This window comes from Balaenoptera borealis, assembly GCF_965194805.1.
Source record: "Balaenoptera borealis genome assembly, chromosome: 4".
Classification (NCBI taxonomy): Eukaryota; Metazoa; Chordata; class Mammalia; order Artiodactyla; family Balaenopteridae; genus Balaenoptera; species Balaenoptera borealis.
The window spans coordinates 105,892,534-105,911,143 of record NC_138861.1 but is presented as its reverse complement, the minus strand read 5'-3'; the positions used below and the strand labels follow the sequence as shown (position 1 = coordinate 105,911,143).

Here is an 18,610-nt window from a genome sequence, read left to right as displayed (position 1 = left end):
AAACATCCCACCTTCCTCACACCTGATCCCATTACATTCTCTTGGCATGTCACCAGGTTGTAAGGCCTAAGGAAAGGAAAAGAAACACATCTAAATAATCAATGATAAGGTCTGGTTTCTAAATGGAATGAAAACGTCTCCTGAAATTAATTGTATCCTCAACAAGTCACTTAAATTATGGGACTGTTTCTTCATCTGAAAATGGCAACCATCTATCTCAGGTATTTCGGGGAGGATGAGATGGAAGAGTGGGCATGTAAGGTGCTGTGACTTCCCGCTGTACCGCTCTCTGGCTGGGGGTCTTGGGCCACTCGGGATGCTATAATGAAATACCAAAGATTGAATGGCTGATAAAAACAGAAGTTGATTTCTCACAGTTCTGGAGGCTGTAAGTCTGAGATCAAGGGGCCAGCAGGGTTGGGTGAGAGCCCTCTTCCAAGTCACAGACTTCTTATTGTGTCCTCACTTGGCTAAAGGGCTAGGGATCTTGCTGAACCTGCTTTTAAAAGGGCACTAATCCTATACATAAGGGCTCACCTCCCAATGGCCCCACCTCCTAACACCACTACATTGGGCATTAGGATTTCAAGATATGAATGTACGAATTTTGGAGGGGACACAAAACATTCAGACCACAGCATTGGGTGACTTTGAAGAAATGAGTCCTATTTTCTGAGCTCACATCTTCTTTCCTATAAAAGTTGGATAATATCTCCTTGAAATGCAGAGTCAAGAATCAAAAAAGACTCTTCAAATAGTTACACACAGAATTACCAGATGACTGAGCAACCCCACAGCTGGGTATATATCCAAAAGAACTGAAAAGAGGTACTCAAATACCTGTACAGGAATATGCATGGCAGTACTATTCACGGCAGCCAAAAGGCAGAAACAACCCAAATGTCTATCAACAGATGAATGGAGTGTAGTATATACAAACAATGTAATATTATTCAGCCACAAAAAGGAATGAAGTGCTAATAGCTGCTCCAAAGGAGATGAACCTTGAAAACATGCTAAGTGAAAGAAGCCAGACATAAAAGGCCACAGACTGCATGATTGTATTTACATGAAATATCCAGAACAGGTAAATTCACAGACAGAGAACAGATTGGTGGCTGCCAGGGGCTGGAGACAGGGGGAATGAGGAGTGACTGCTTAGTGGGTATGGGGCTGGATTTTGGGGTGATGAACATGTTTACAGAACACTGTGAATAGACTAAACGCCACCAAGTTTTTTCACTTTAAAAGGGTTAATTTTATGTTATGTGAATTTTACCTCAATAAAAATTTTTTTTTTTAAGAATTGAAAAAGAAAATACATGGTAAAAGCCTTTATGAATAGCAGCCATCTGGTGACTGGGTTCTGGGCTTAGTTCTGCCACTTACTGGCCATAAGGATGGAAAGTCATTGCTCTGGGTCTCAGTTTCCTCATCTGTAAAATGATGGGGTGCACTAGACCACTAATTCTCAATCAGAATGGCCGGTATCAGTCACGTGGAGCACTGTTTCTAAATGCACAGGGCCATCCCCCCAGCTTCAGATTCTGAAACGTCCAAGGAAACGTGCCTCTGTCACTGTGCTGAGAACACTTACTTCAGGATTTGAATTCACCCCCCTTTTCGAGAACATCAGGCTGAAGACCACTAGCAGCCTGTGATTCTAGTACCTTCATCTATGACTGTTTATAAGATGCGTTTTGATTAAAGACAACACAGTAAATGAAGTCCATTTATTAAGAAGATAAACTCCAAACAATCACAAGTAGTTCTCTTGCGCACTTGGCAAATGCACAGGAAAAAGGTACCTTAACAGAGTCCACAGGATTTTGCTTACACTACAGAAAGAGTTTGATGGCAGTTTAATTCGAGGCTACAAAAACTATGGCTGTGACATAAACATAACATTCAAAAATAACTCAGGGTCCAAATGTCCCTGACCCAACAAATCTCTGAACTAGTCAGGTCGACACAGCCACTGGCAGGGACACAGAAAGAGAGCCTCAAAAGCAATTCAACATGACGCTGAAGCGGAGGGGGCCGTCCTGAGACCTCCTAAATTCCGTGGTTAACACAGACTGACAGTGCTATCTACCTGTGGGATCCACATGTTTTTATTTCACATAAACCTGTTACACTGTCCTAGGAGAACAAATGCACATTAGATGAGAGAAAGACAGGACTCACTGTCTTGTACCATGAACAGGATTACAGAAAATGCAAGGCCGGATGTGGCCACGCTAATAGATTAATGACTTTTCTGACAGGCACCTCACAGGCAATGAAACGTAGCTTAAAAATACGCTGGGGTAAGCTCCGTCCTTCCCTTTGTGGTTACCACCTGGATTAGGCTTCCTGAGCTTGGTCGGTTTTTCTCTGTGATCCAGTCATGGAAGGTTCTAGAACAAAGAAGAGAAGCTTTACATTTTAAAAGGAAAAATCTGGACACATGCTTAGAGTCACATTACTGGTTGGGCGGGTGGGGGGTGAGGGCACAGCAGCAGCTGTAAAAAAGCCTCTAAGACCTCATGGACACAAACCTAGGTCCCCGATGATTTCAGAACTTTACTCCTTCTAATTCCTGAGTGGCTAGATTTCGCAACGTTTTCATTTTGCTATTTTTCTGCATTGTTGGAATCCTTTATAACACAGTGGTACGATTTTATGTGATTAAAAAAGATTTTAATTAGTACATTCTAAGAGATAGACATGGGCACAATACTTTACACTTGGTTAGATCACTTCCCAGAATCTAAGAAGAAAGAGAAAAAATTTATTATTTTTTTTGTTAACAAATATTTATGGAGCGCCCACAGCTGTGCCAAGCAATGGAAAAAGATGAAAAAACAGACTATTACAATAAAACGCGTTCGGTGTTGGAATGGGGCATTTAACAACCAACTCTGTGGGGAGGGGCAACCAACCGTGCCTGCCTGGGGAAGACGGGAGACCTCGTCTAAGAAGAGAGGAATGAAAAAGGGCACAAGGAATTCACAAGGTTTAACAAGTAGCTGATCATTTTTAAAATATTTACTCTTGGTGCTGAGTATACCATCCCCTCCCACAAACCCCAGGTGGGACCTTGGCCCTTCCTTCGCTGGAGAACTCTCAGGAGCTACCGGGATCTTTAATGCCGATAAGTAACCTGTTGGACCACAGCTGACGTTTAGCTGTCCAGTCATTCGACCTCCCACTCTGGGGGTTGAACAAGTGAAGGGAAGTCACGTGGGCTCAAAAATCCAAGTGCTTCTCCAACTCCCTAAGGTACTGTCATGTGTCCTGAGCCATCTCTGGGGGCAGGGCTCAGGGGACAGCTCTGAAGGAGACCAGTCACAGCTGGATGAGCAGAGGCATATGTGTTACTTAGGCAGGTTAATAAATGGTCTTACTTCTCCCTCCTCCTCATCAGCCGTCTGGAGTGGGTGGGAGAGAACGCCATTCTAACCATGGACAGCCAAGAGGGTAACATGCTCACAGACATTGCAAAGTCAACTTTATGTCAACTTGTCACGTGAGTTTTCAAATACCACAAATGGGTGAGCATGATTTCTGGGGCAAGGCATGGCTGTCCCAGCCCACCCTCTGTCAGTAGTGGCCCAGCACTGATTTACACACGTGGCCCCAGATGTTCCATCTAGGGTCCTGGGTCAATGTCTCTGTCAAGAATTGCTGGCAGTAGTGGCCTTTAAAAAGAAACTCAAATGCAAACACCATTCAAGCGTTGTTCCTTCCACAACTTCAATTTTTTTTTTTCTTTTGCAAATCCAGCATTAAGCACGATACCCGGCAAAGACAGGAGTAACTGTCGGGACAGTGGTTAAGACCGAGGGCTCTGCAGCCACACTGCCCGGGTCAGATCCTGGCTCTGCTGTGCGACCCTGGGCAAGTTCCTTAGGCCCACACTCCCCATGCCTCCGAGCCCCCAAACCTTAAATAAAGACGACGGCACCTCCCTCACAGACCTGCTATGAGCATTTAATAAGATCATGGTTATGAAGTGCTTAAACGGTGCCTGGCATGTAAGTGCTTGTTCCAAACATAAAAGTCCCAAATATCTCCCAATTCCATTTAAATAAGATGTAACCTCAGGCCAGAAGCAAGCTTCTTCTCAGCCCAAGCTTTAGAAACATCCTGTGCAAACAGCCGTCAAAGCCGCTCAGACACTGGCTCTGCTGGGCGAGTCCGTCCCCACTGCATGAAGGCAGGGCCTGCATCTTATTCCTCATCGTCCCCGGGCCCAGCAGAGCCCCTGACCCGAGTGGGTGCTCAGTGAACACGTGCTTAACACCCCCTTAAATAGAGAAGTGCGGGAAACTGAGATCTAGGCAAACACAAAAGAGCGCACTCTCTCTGTGAACTTCCGGTGCCACCCATACTCACAAAGGGCTGAATGTGATTTCAGGGACAAAGGATGCTTCCTGTGGGTTTGTGGCTTGGCACTAATGCAGGCATGTGGGCCCAGATGTTCCACCTAGATCAGCGGCTGACTCCATGCAGCTGCTCCTCTTTAACAGACAGAACACGGTTTACAGGCTCCAGGCTTACCCAGCCCTGCTATGGGTCACACACAGTGCTGAGACCTTGGCACACACTTCCACGTCTTACCCTCCTAACAATTATCACCGACCCCCATTATACAGATGGGGAAGTTGAGGCCTAGAGCAGTTAAACAACATGCTCCGATTGGCCAGCTGGTGGGTGGAGGAGCCAGGATTCAGGTCGGCACCATCAATCTCTCCACCCCGTGATATTGACAATGAGGTGCAAGGTGCCCTCGGAGGTCAGGCCCTCACGAACCACCCAGGCTGATAAGCCAAGAGAACATGGGCCTGTCCTTTCTCCCACAAGAGGCAGAGAATGGAAGCTGCTGAGTCACTGAAATGATTGTGATACTCACTCGACTAGGAATTCCAAGGGCGTCCAGGAGCTGAAGTCGGCCTCAGGCATTGATTTCCTGTTCATCGGTGTGTCCAGGGTAACCCTGCGGAGCACAGAGATAAGCATGTCACATGTGCCTCCCCCGCAGAACAACAGCTGCGAGGTCCTCCTTGGCCAGGAAAGTACATGGAGAGATCACACGAAGATAATCAGAGAGAGGCCAGGAAGCCGTCCACGGTTACAGAGATCACATCCCAGCCTGACTCAGCCAAGCGCTTCAGAACTCACCCTTCAGGCAGACAGGAACAAAATGAAAGGGCCATGTTTTGCCTTTTTTTCTGAAACAGTGTCTTTACTAAAGTAAACTGTTCTGCTATTTATGTCTCCGTTCACTCCCTAAAATGTGGCAGACTCATTTCTCAGGTTTTTGTAAGTGTAATCATAATATTCCTTTAAATATGGGGAAAAGACAGCCTTGTCCTTCATTTTGTGTCTGTTTTCCATGAAATCTTCTAATTTTCAGCAAGGGAATACAGAATTCAGATATGTATGACTTTCCCAAGAACCTTCAGGCCTCGGAAATCATTCAAAATAGCCGTGAGACCAAGTCACAGAATCACAGAAGCCCGCAAATGAATACGTGGACAGCCCAGTCCCCTAGAAGACAGACATCCTTTTCATAGGACCACAGCTAAGAGACAAGCCATTTGGTCCTGGAATCCCTCCAGAAACGTCTCCCCATAGTTTCCCAGATTCTTCCCCAAGCTCCCCCTCCCCCATCCCACAAACCTAATACAGTCTCTCTTCCACACCGACCTTATGAAGACTTGAAAGACAGAACTACAAATAATAAAATTAAATGTGTAAGCTATTTTTTAACAAGGAGGGAGGGAGGGACGGATAGAGGGAAGGAAAGAAAACAAGAAAGACAGAGGCAAGAGAGACCCATCCCATCAGCCAAGCAACCATTCTGGAAAGCCCAGGATAATCCAAAACCTAAACAGGTATCTTCAGGGCCTCTGGTGAATTTCAGAAGCCAAGGTGACGGCACACACGCGCCCCTGGTGTAGAGTGACTCTAGGACACATGTGAACTCTCAGCCGTGGGGCAGAGATGGGGGAGACTTACGGGAGCACGGCGATGGCAGCAGACCCAGACGGCATGCCGCTGTCCTTCCCGGCCAGGCTCTGGCAAAGCTGGTGAACCGCACCCTTGGCCATGCCGTAGCCAATCATCCCTGGGAAATAAGGAGAAAACATTTCAGTGACCACTGGCCGCCACTGGTATGTCCAAAGAACACCACACCAAGGTCCAGAGGAGGCCGGGAAAAGAGAACCAGGGACGTCCATGGAGAGAAAGTGGAAGGGACGTAACCTTCTATTTGCCTGGCACTTAACATTTATCACAGAAGCCATGAGGTTAATGCTATTTTTATTGCTAAGGAAACGGAGGCTCGGACAGGGTGAGTAATATGCCCAGGCTCACACACAGACTCGCACCGAGGCCAATGGAGAGGTTAAAAGCCACGCGAGTTCTGAACCCTTGTATCGACAACTGCTTGTGAGCAGCCTGCACACACCCACCCTGGGTGCCCAATGGGTCAGCAAAACCGAGCAGTCATTTGAAGCGCAGGCTTTAGAGTCAGGCTGCGCAGGTTCAAAGCCCAGCTCTTCCACTTACCACTAAAGAAATCCAGGCGGGTTCTCAAAAACCTTTCTAATCCTCAGTTATCCCATCTGTAAAATGGGGATAAAGTACTTAATTCTAGGCTCAGGACAGGGTAGGACTTCCATAAGTGTTTCCCATCAAATTAATAGAAGTGCTATGCCCCGGAGTCCAACTCCTTGTTTAAAGCATACCATCTGGGGAAATTCCTTAGCGGTCCAGGGTTAGGACTCCACGCTACCACTGCGTGGGGCACAAGTTCGATCCCTGGTCCAGGAACTAAGATCCCACAAGCCACGCAGCACAGCCAAAAAATAAAGTATACCATTTGAGCAACTGTGACATATGGGCATACTAGCTACCTATTAGCCTTCCTTTCCTCCCACCAGTCAGCAAATGCTTGCTGACAGAAGTAAGGCATGCCTTTTTTTATTGAAGTAGTTGATTTACAATGTGTTGATTTCTGCTGTGCAGCAAAGTAATTCAGTTATACATCTATATACATTCTTTTTTTAATATTCTCTTCCATTATGGTTTATTACAGGATGTTGACTATAGTTCTCTGTGCTTCACAGTAGGACCTTGCTGTTTATCCAGTCTATATATTGAATACAATAGCTTATTAGGACAGGGTTCCGTATGACTCCCCCAGACACATGGCAAACGAGGTCTCTCTCCTCTCCAAAGTTCCCCACAGCACCCAGCTGTAGGTGCACTAAATGCAGCTATCACAGTAACAAAGAATGGTTAATTGCTGTCAACACCCCTCCACCTTCGGAAAACCACTACTTCCAAAGGTCAGCAGCGCCCTTAAAAACCCCAGCAGGCATGCTGTTTAAAGAATAACAACTGAGGAGGCATCAGAGGTCCAGGGGGAGGTGGGGCTCACAGCCCAGCCAAGAAACCAATCACTGAACAGCTTCCACAGTAACCTCAAATTGCAAAAGAGGGTCAAGGTTTCAAAAAGTTATTTAGAAGTACAAGAAGAATATTTCACCAAACCTGGCTTCTCTGTTTAATTAGGGCCAGGAGGCCAACAATGGCAGGAAGATCTAACAGTAATTAAAATAAACCGGTGCATGAATCTCATTCGTTCAGCCCCTGTCCCCAGCAAACTCCTGGGACTCTCTCTTCATTCCACTCAAACAGCATGAAAGCAGGGAATGAGATGTAGAAAGAAACAAGCAGCCAGCAGCCCTAATGGTTTAATTCCACAGAATTCTACACAATGCGGGTAAGGGCATCATTGGCAAGATATGGAAAAAAATGCATTTCATTAAGAAGATAAAAACTGTCTCTCCAATTACAAAATGATCAGTGTAGTCCCTAAGGACTGATTTCCAAACATAAAACAGATCCTTAAATGGTAAACAAAAGTGATCACCATCACTTCGATACAGTTTATGCTCCAGTGGACAGTCTACAAATACAACCTTGGAAATAGGAGGGTGAGGGTTTTCTCAGTATCTTCCCAAGTGAAAAACTTTCTATTTTTGAACAAGTCTTCTTGGGTTTGAAGGACTCTTAAGCCTGTTCATCACCTGCTTTCACAGATTTCCCCAGATTTTTCTGGGGTCCGAATCAGTTAAAAGATTTCATGACTCAAATTTAACAACATCTAACTAATGAGCTGAAAGATGAACAAATTTATTAACATCTGAAGCAAGAGTAACTGAGCAAAAGTAAGCCTGGAGTAAATAATAATAATAGTTCACATTTATTACTGATTCTAATACCTTTTCTAAACCATTTACATCCATTAAGATGTTTACAAGTCACAACTACCATATAAAGGACGTATTACTATTTACCTTCATTTTACAGATGACAAAACTGAGGTTCAGAGAGGTTAAGTAACTTGCCAAATATCGCACAGCAACTAAATGGCAAAACCACAATACAAAACCAACCCGTGTAGTTCCAGATCCCACAGTCTTAATCAGTATCTGAAACTATAAGCAAAGAATGATATTTACAAGCCAAAGGCAAGTAGAAGACTGTTTTGCCCTTCAGAAAAATTAGTCTTTCAGTCCTAGGGTTTTTTTCAATGTCAAGCTATTACTCATTTCTCTATTTACTTTCTAGTACCTCTGCTCTATGTCACCTTTAATAAAAATCAGATCTTAACCAAACTAGCACCTAACATATGCACAGCTTTAATCATTGCAATAGCCATGGACTTGTAAGATCACATGCTCTGAGAAACATAAGAAAATGAGTGGCAAGAAATTATTAATTTGTAACAGCCTCACAGTTAAGTTAGTTACATTAAAATCGAAAAAGGTGCTCAAGGTTTCTACCACTTACTAAAGAGATCCCAAAAAAGCTCCCCCCCCTTTTTTTAAGAAGAGTTCAATGTAGGTAGTCGAGATAAGACAGTTTCTGCCTCCCTGTGCTAACTCCCTGACCCCCTGCTTAAATTCTTTTAGCCCGATCCCAAAGGGAGAGAGATGGGTTGAATTGTGCCTCCCAGCCAAATTCAGATATTGAAGTCCTAACCCCCATACCTCAGAATGTGACTGTATTTGGAGACGGAAGTTAATTAAGTTAAAATGAGGTCATTAGGGTGGGCCCTAATCCAATATGACTGGTATACTTCTAAGAAGAGGCAATTTGGACACAGACAAACACAGAGGGAGGACAAAGACACAGGGAGAAGACAGCCATCCACAAGCCAAGGAGAGAGGCCTCAGAAGAAAGCAACCCTCCTGACACCTTGATCTTGAACTTGTAGCCTCCAGAACTGTGAGAAAATACTTATGCCACCCAGTCTGTGGTACTTTGTTATGGCAACCCTAGCAAGCTAACACAGGGCGTACAAAATGCAAAGGGAACTTGGATCTGCATGATGTAACAAAAAAGCACAGAATTTAAAAATGATCAGGGTTTCAATTCAATGTACGTTTGCAACTTATTTTTTGCATAACCCAGACAAATTACTTACCCTCTCTAAGTTTTAGTTTCCTTATCTGTAAAATGAAAAAGATAATAATGACCTCTACCCCAGGATTAAATGAGAATATATAATAAGACTTACCATGTGCTGGGCACTTTGTACATATTAATACCTCTAACACCTTATAACTACTCTTCAAGGTAGATATTACTGTCACTATATTACAATTAAGGAAACTACAGCAGAAATGTCGTCAAAGAGAACAAATGATTTGTTCTAGGCCACACAGCTAGGGTGAAGAATCTACCTCAGCGTCTCTCGCTCTACAGCTCACACTATCCTTGGGACACATGAACACAATGTGACTATTACCTAGCTGATAGCTACTGCAACACCATTCATTCCCTGGGTGCATCACAGATAAATAAACAAGATGAGGGGCTGCCAGATTACAGCGGTCCTTCACCACCGCGAACATGAGGACAATGCAAATGAAAAGATCAGGAGTTTTTCCCCTAAAAAAATCTGGGCCTAAAAGGAAGCAAAATCCATCAAACTGTAAAGCACCTGAGACGGTAAAGGGCTTTAAGAGTCCTCATCTCACAGAAGTGTCCAGCAACCCCAGCGAGCAAGTGTCAGCATTCCCATTTCACAGACAGGGAAATGGAGGCTCACCCGGAGTCCCATCCAGGGCGGCCTTGGCCCCTGCCAAGGTCAGGAGGCCTCCTTCCTTGAGGTGCTTGGTGGCCAGGTGGCTGGAGATGGTCGACGTCCACATGCTCTGCTTCCACATCAGGTCACAGTTTTTAAAGAGAGCTGAGCAAAGAAACACATGAGGTGAGCATTCACAGGGAAGAAAATGACAGGTGAGCTCGACTCACGGCGCCCGACACTCCAGGAAGCCCTCACGACCACTCTGTGTCTGCAAGGAGATCTAATACAAACAGCCCAGGGCTTGCGGTCAGAGACACGGGTTCGAATCCAGGCCACATGATCACCTGAGTCTCAACTTCCTCACCTGTAAACTGGTAAACGTCAGCCAATAAATGAGGACTGTTGACAAATATGCAGGACTGGCTTGAATTCAAACATTGCCCTACTTTATAAAGGGCATTAGATCTATAATTAGAACCTATATATCTAAGTCAGGTTTCATCTGTGATAAAAAGCTCAGGGATTATTACCATCTGGACATAAAGAGGGCTTTTATGCAGCTACATTGAAACAATGTAGAAACAATGCTGATTTCATTTTTTTATGGCTGAAAGTTTAATGCCAGCTTTAAAGACTCTTTTAAAAAAAGCTGAAATAACAACCATTCTGCAGTTGCTTTACCCTCTGGCCTTCCAGAGATGTGAAGAGGAATAAGTGGTAAGGAGTGTCACATCACCAGCTGAACAGTTGTCCCCTTCCTCCCTCACAGGACACACAGAACCCAGTGAAGCTGCACCCATGACCCAGAAAGAGAGCCCTCTTGATACAGGAGGAGGGGTCTTCAGTAGGTGACAACCAAGGTACTGCATTTCCCTGCTAAAAAGAACTACAAAAAAAAAATGGACGGACCCACATTTATCACTTCTTGTTACCAAAATACACCAAAGGCCATCAGGGTGTTTTGCCAACCTGATCACCACACAAAATACCAATTTCAAATTTAAGTGTGGTTCACAGAAAATCAACTCCTTTTTAAATGGCTTTGGCTGATAAATGTAGAAGGAATGACAGAATTAGAAAACTACCATTTTCCAATCCCCAGTGGGATGACTGACTCAGGTAGAGATTACCAATGGATGCTTATAACCATTAGGTTTTGGGAATTTGGGGTTCTCAAGGTGTTTGGGAACAGGATATTCATACACGATGACGAAGTACCATCCCATAGCTCACTTACAATTGCAAACAGAAAAATGAACCTTTATGATGGAAATCTATCAGCTTACCACCTTAACCAAGCATGAAATTTGGCACCACTCCAGATATAGAAGGCCACGTGACATGGTAAGCTCCCTATGTGATGCAGCATGAAGTCCACATCACTCAGGAAGCATTCTCACCTCAAAATATTTAACCTGAATCTAAGCCAGCCTCTAGACCTACCTTCCAGTTCACAGGAAATACCAGGGACAGAGGAACAAGGTAAATGATACCTTAAAGAAACAGTTTGACAAATTCAGTGTGGGGGACAGTCTATATGAAAACTGCCCTGGACCTGCCAAGTCTGTCACAGGCAAAAAAAAACATTCTAGATAAACAGACTAAAAACAACAATAAAATGCAGTACATAAACCCTGACTGGAACAAATTTAGAGAAAACAACTATGAAAGATATGGAATAAACTGAGGTAATCAGAACATGAGCTGATACTATTAATCTTATAGAATCACTGTTAATTTTCTTAGGTATGAGAATGGTGTTACGATAACGTGGGAGAATGGCTTCATCTTTGGAGGCGCATGTTGAAATATAGTGAAGTGTCAAATTACTTTCAAATGATCAAAAACAACAAAAAAATACACACACAGAGGACACACATGTAAGAAAGCAAGAGAATGCAAGTATAGCAAATGTTAACAAGTATTGAATCTAGATGGAGGACATAAGGGTGTGTGTTGAACTGTTCTTTCAACTTTCCTGTATATCTGAAAATGTTCATAATAAAAATGGAAAATATACTCAGCTTTAACAAAAGCTCAGTTTTGAGTCCTTTTGATCTTCAGAATGATTTCTCCATTCCATTCACATCCCCCAACTCCCAGTAACAAGCCCTGAAAGACTGGGGTAGAAACAATGCTGATTTCATTTTGTCTCTTTTTTAAACGTCAATCTCAAGGTCCCTCTGCCCTAACCCCCTTCTATGGGAAGTTTTTTCTTTATCTGTAAAACGGGGTGTTGATCTCTACCTCACAGCTACGGTAAAGCTTCTGGGAGACATACAGGAAAACATCTGACCTGACAGATAGTATAGACCCATCCACACGCACCTGGACAAAGAGAAGAGCAAAATGACTAACTCAGAAAAGGACTCACACTTGGACTTGGCATTGCCCCCAGCCCATCCTCCAGCCACACAAAGGATCGCGTCCACCTTCTCTGCACCCAAGAGCTTTCCAACCTCAGCGGTCACCTGAAATAAAAGGGTCAGGAAGATGCACAGTCAGGTAAACCTCAACAGGCTGACATCTTCACAGTCACCTCCATTTATTTTTCACTTCTTTTTAAGTCAGTTCACAGTACCTGGCAATTAATACTTTGAAAATAAGATGCAGGACCAATTTATAATGGACATTTGGATAGTGAAGCTCGACTACATTTCAGTGTGATTCTTATAAAGCAACCTAGTCTTCTTCTGAACATCTAAAGGTGGAGACATATGCATCCCTGGAATAAAACAATAAATAAAGTAGGAAAAGTTTTAAAAAAAAATCACCTAGGGCTTCACTGCCTACAGCTAGCCTTCTGGTATACTTCTTTGCCGACTTTCTTTGCAAATCACAGAACCATAATCTGAAATAATCAATTCTACTCTCCTTGGAATACAAGCATCCCATTAACTGCAACTCCAAGAAAAAAAAAGCCAAAGAGAAATTATTTTTTTTAAAAAGCAATAAAAAATAGTCAATGGCAAAATGTTGGTAAATAGTGAGTACACGGGGGTTCATTTTAATTCTCTATTTCTGTCTGATTAAAATGTTTCAAGTGTTGAAAACATACACATGTCCTTTTGTTACAATTTATTAAAACAAAAGCCTGACAAGACAGACAACCCTGGTCATTACCCATGACCCATTTCCATATTTTTCTGGAAGGCAGCTATGCTCACCACTATACCATATTTTTCTGGAATGGCTGAAAGGACCACAGCCTCTCAATTGCTTTGTTAAGATCAATCTTATTAAGACTTAACACAATGGTGTTAAGTGTAAATGGTGTAATTCTCCCAGCAGTAACATTTCAGTCTCTGACTGCTTTCCCTAACAATTTCCGAGCCTCAAATTACTTTTTCAAGGGACTTCCCTGGCGGTCCAGTAGTTAGGACTCCGCACTTTCACTACACAGGGCACGGGTTCAATCCCTGGAACTAAGATCCTGCAAACCATGAGACCCAACCAAAAGAAAAAAACAATTACTCTTCCAAAGAGACTGCTTTAGCAATGGAAACCAATCTTTCCTCTCCGTACATTCTATACCTAAAGCTTTCATTTTAAGAAGATTCCTGAACATCCCTTGGCAAGTATCTCACCTAATCTTGACTTAGCTTTTGTTGACCTTTCTCCTGTTACCCTGGTTCCCTGGCTGTCCCTCCCTTGATTTCTAAGCCATACCCTGTTGCCAAGAGCCCAGATCCCAGCTGCAGGAAATTGGATCATTTCCCCTGACCTCTGTACAGGCACACAACCTGTGCTCTCTACTTTTTAGGGAAGCATGGAGCCCGCAGCAACAATGCACCTGCTTGATTTGTTTTTCTACAACCTCTGTCTTTTATTTTTATAATAAAATTAAAACGAGGCATTTTAAAACTCCTTCCCCTTAAATTCTGCTTTCTGCCCAATAGTTTTCTAAAGATTTAGTACTTCTCTCACTTCTTCATCTTATCACCGTCATCATGAATTTCCAATCCAGGGGGCCAATTTTACGTGTATTAGGATTGAACTTCCTCTTCTGGAGCTTTAGAAACAAAAACTGGATGTCATGTTTTCGTCCAGAAATTCTTAATTGAGTGACTAGGGGATGAGAGAGTCTCCTACAGGAGGGGTTAAAGATGTTAAAAGCTAAGCTTATAATAATGAAGGCATTTCCCAATCTTCATCGTAAAGATGCACTGTATAGTCAAGACTCAGATGCGGACAACTTCACATTCAGAAAGGGATACAGACATCAGAAACCTGCAACTAAAGGAGCAGGAGAGACACTGATTACAGAGAACCACGTCTGGAGGAGTTGCTGCTATCCAAGCCCAGGTGCCTCCCTAGCATTTGGTTTTAGTTTTCATTACTTTATTCACATGAAGCTATTTTGCTGAGAATCAACTTAAGGTACAGTTAAGAGCACAGACATCAAAACCCCCACTGCCCAGGTTCAAATCCTAGCTCTGCCACCTACTAGCTTTGACCTTGAGCAAACACCAGGGACTCTATGCCTCAGACTCCTCATATCTAAAAGGAAGATAAAATAAGAAACTGTTTTACAGAGATTGAGTTAATGCAAATGCAAATACGGCACTTAGTATGGTGTCTAACACACAACGAAGCCACGTCAAGTTTTACTATTAGGTCCATTAAAGACAATAATATCATTAAGTATGGGAAACATTGGGAGCATATTATAAAAAGTAAGGACAACAAAAATCTACATTTTGGAATAAGTCAGCTGGGTTCTTATATTCTAAACCATGATGCTTTAGGAAGAGCAAATGAGCAGTTACAGTATAGTCATAATTTATTTGGGTTTTTTGGGGGATTTTTGCCGCACTGTATAGCATGCGGGATCTTAGTTCCCCAACCAGGGATCGAACCCATGCCCCCTGCAGTGGAAGCGCAGAGTCTTAACCACTGGACTGCCAGGGAAGTCCCAGGATTTTTTTTTAATTTTTAGATTTATACATGTATACGTTTGGAGAAATGGAGTGGAAGAAAATATAACAAAATATTAACTGCATCGTGAGAACAGAAATGATTTCCTTCTCCTTTTTGCTTTACTGTATTTTCTACATCATACATGCACTACTTTTAAAATTTTAAAAATTTGTTATAAGAAATAGCTGAGGGTTGGCATGAGAACCATATAAAGCACATCCTCATGCAGCTGGTGGGAACAGCTCTTTCAGAAAGGCAGAACCGCTTAAGAGCATCTCAGATATTTATACCAAGATATCCATCAAATTGTTAACAGTGCTTCCTTCTGGGCGGGGGGAGTGACACTATCACAGAGAGAAAGAGGGGTATTTCACAATTTACCTATATATTTGTATAGTTTTGTTTGACTTATTTTACAGTAAGCCTATAATTTTATAATTAGAAACAACCTGCTTTGTTAGTATTCTTGCTTTGAACGGGGGGAGCCCACTTTTTAGAATGTATGCTAAATAAATAATCAGAGATAGAGACGAAGAAGTTCACCACAGTATTCTTGATAATGGTAAAAAAAGAAAACCTTGCAAAAAACTTAAATGTATAATGAAGTGCAAACTAAACAAACTGTGACCAATCCACACAAAGAAAAATTACATGTCAACACAGGTTTTATTAAGTGATCTGAATAAGTATCTAAGTTAAAGGTTAAGTTTTAAAAACAAAGCTGACCATAACATATAAAATACGAATTCATCTCAACTTGTAAAACTAATAACATATAGTACGCATAGGAAAGACAAGAAAATGGGCCAAAATGTGAACTAACTAGTGAGCTAACTAGACATGAATTATGGGCTATTTATCTTTGTGGTTTTTTTTCATTTTTTCCAAATTTCCCTCCATGAGCACAAATGGCTTTCATAAATAGAGAAATAATACCTGAAAAAAAGGAAGAACACACAGACGGTGGAACCCTCTCCCCAGCGTTCCCCTACCACATGCACGGTAGAGCCTTCTCTAGACTTACCTGGTCAGCCTGCTCCGTAAACGAGTCTGTCATTTTAACCAGGACGCTGGCACTGGCCTCTTCATTCTCCACCACGTCGATGCTGGCGACCCACTGGATCAAGGAGAAAACAGCTTCGGTCAAGAGACAGTCAGTTGTTAAAGATCCATGCCCAGGACTCGGGGAGTGGAGGCACATAAGAGGCTTACATGAAAACCCCCTAGAGAAAGGATCTAGCAACCGACCTCTCGCACTCTTTGCAGGGCATCTGGCTTCAGCCAGTGTACCCCTTACTGAGCCCCAGGCTAGCCCATTCTGCCCCCAAAAACCTCTTCCTCTTCCACTCTCACCTCTGAAAGCCAAACCCTGATCATGCAGAGACCCCCTAGACCAGGGGTCTGCAAATCTTTTCTGTAAAGAGCCAGAGAGTAAATATTTTAGGCTTTGCTGACCATACAACCTCTGTTGCAACTACTCAACTCTGCTATTACAGCTGGAGAGCAGCCATAGACAACAGTAAATGAATCAATGAATGAGCGTGGCTTCTGTGCCAATTAAACTTCAGATACTGAATTATGAATTTCATATAATGTTCACATGTCACAAAATATTACTCTTCTTTTGATTTGTTTTCAACCATTTAAAAATGGGGAACTATTTCCAGCTCTTGGGCTCTATGAAAAAAGGTGCCAGGCAGGATTCAACCCACGGAGAACTGGAGTTTTCCGACCACTGTCCCAGAGCATAAAGGGATGACTGCGGGTTCGGAAATCAGATCAGGCTTTGAATCCTGGTTCTGCCCTAGAGCGGCTTTCTCGCTCACCCGCTCTGCAGAGGTTCCTCACCTGTAAAATGGGGGTTGTCAACAATGAACGGTGTTAGTGTGAGAATTAAATGAAATGTAAGATTCTATAGCTGCTGGCACAGGTGACACATGGTTCTTACTCAGAAAGCTCTAAGGTCCGGGAGTCTGAAGGTCCCAGAGATAAGCATCTCCACCACAAGCTTTGAAGAACACAGCATCCTTTCAAAACACTCACTACTTCTGTGTCACAGCCATGGGGGATACTGAGACAAAGAAAAGGTTCTATCCCCGCCCTCCCGGAGCCCCCAGGAAGGAAGGCAGAGAAAGACAAGAGAGTCACAGGTAAATCAGCTCTGCAGATTCACCAAGTCAAAGGGCCAAAGTGCCCCCACCGGGAGGAAGCACAGCCCTTGTATCTATAATGTAGGTGGATACAGGAGCCCTGTATTAAAGTTACAGGAAAGAGTAAAGGAAACTAAGTATGTAGGAGCACAGTGCTTGGCCTTTGGCTGGCAGTCCTTAAATGTTCCCATTGTCACCACCATCCACGGCTGCAGACCTGGGAAGATACCCCAAGACAGGTAAATGGTGGGAAGGTGATGCATTTAGAATCCTTCGAAGCATATTCCTATACCAGACTGTGAGTAAGAAGAAAACCCTGGCACCCTTTCTCTCTGGTCCCAGCGCACCCTTGCTCAGGCTGCTGCTAAGTAAACACCCATGAAAGCTCCCCAGAGTGAGGTCCCTGAGTAAGAAACAGCTGAAGCAAGAAGAAACTGTGGGCGTGCGCGGAGCCCTGTGGCTGCTGGGGTCAGGATCCCTGACCCCGCCACAGGCTCGGCGACAACCTCGGCTCCTCCTTGCTGCTTTCTGGGGAGCGGCTACTGATTATGCAAAGTAGTAGAAGTAATCTTTGCAAAACAAAAGGCATTTGCGGGGCTTCAAAGTATCACATACAACGGAAGCAAATGGAACAAAGGTATATATCAATAATATATATGTATATATATATCAATAATAGCTAACATTTAAATAGCTTTTACCACGAGTCAAGCAATTTACAATTTATGCGCAACGACGCCATTCATCTCATTTAATCTTCGTAACTCCCCTAAGGGATAAACACTATTATTATTCCCATTTTACGGATGGGGAAACTCAAGTTCGCTGACGTTAAGCAATCCATTCATGGTCATAGAGCTAATAACCCCAGGCAAGCAGTGTGATTCCAGATCCTTCCCTCTCATTACCTCTTCCTCCGTCTCTGTTCTCTCTCGAGTCATGCCAGACTTTCCGGGCCTGGAAGAGGCCGACGGAGCAGCCGCCGCGCGCCCCCGAACCTCTCTCCTTGGAGAGCAAAGTCCCTGCACCTCGGGCCCCGGGGTACCAACGCACTCGGAGACAGAACAGACGTGCAGACGTGTGCATACATGTGCAAGCACCCATGTCTGGGGGTGCTCGGGGGCCCCCAGCTTCCTTCCAGACCGCGCTCCGGCGCTGCACCGGCAGGTCCCTCTGGGCCCCAGTCACCACGGTGCCCGCCCGCAGCCCGCCGAATTACCCAGTTGCGGGCGCGGAACGCCTGCACGCATCGGGAGCCCAGCGCGCCCCTGCCGCCGTACACCAGCACCCGGCGCGTCTCGCCTGCTACCGCCGCCATCCCGTTCCTCCGGCTCGGCTTCCGCTGCTCCGAAAGCCCTGAGCACGAACGTGGCGCTCCGCCCCGGCCGCCTACGCCGCCAAGAGGGACCGCGCGTCGGCCGCGCCCGGAGACGAGCCCGCTGCCGCC

The 18,610-nt window shown here is 44.1% G+C and overlaps 1 protein-coding gene and 1 long non-coding RNA gene across 4 annotated transcripts in view; both read right to left on the bottom strand.

Annotated features, from left to right (window-relative positions):
- LOC309627513 overlaps nt 1–1,592 on the bottom strand; it is a 39,294-nt gene extending 37,702 nt beyond the window's left edge. For all 3 annotated transcript variants that reach the window (XR_014243773.1, XR_014243774.1, XR_014243775.1), the window contains exon 1: nt 12–1,592. This is a non-coding gene — a long non-coding RNA (uncharacterized lncRNA). The remainder of the gene's footprint in view (nt 1–11) is intronic.
- A 127-nt stretch (nt 1,593–1,719) lies between these two features.
- On the bottom strand, nt 1,720–18,562 carry QDPR (quinoid dihydropteridine reductase). Its single transcript, XM_082389543.1, has 7 exons — nt 18,383–18,562; nt 16,038–16,130; nt 12,468–12,564; nt 10,115–10,255; nt 6,007–6,115; nt 4,898–4,981; nt 1,720–2,399 (listed from the first exon to the last, which is right to left on the bottom strand). The coding sequence occupies exons 1-7, from the start codon at nt 18,479–18,481 to the stop codon at nt 2,294–2,296; spliced, it is 729 nt and encodes a 242-aa protein (XP_082245669.1). The 5' UTR covers nt 18,482–18,562; the 3' UTR covers nt 1,720–2,293.
- Between the last annotated feature and the right edge of the window lie 48 nt (nt 18,563–18,610).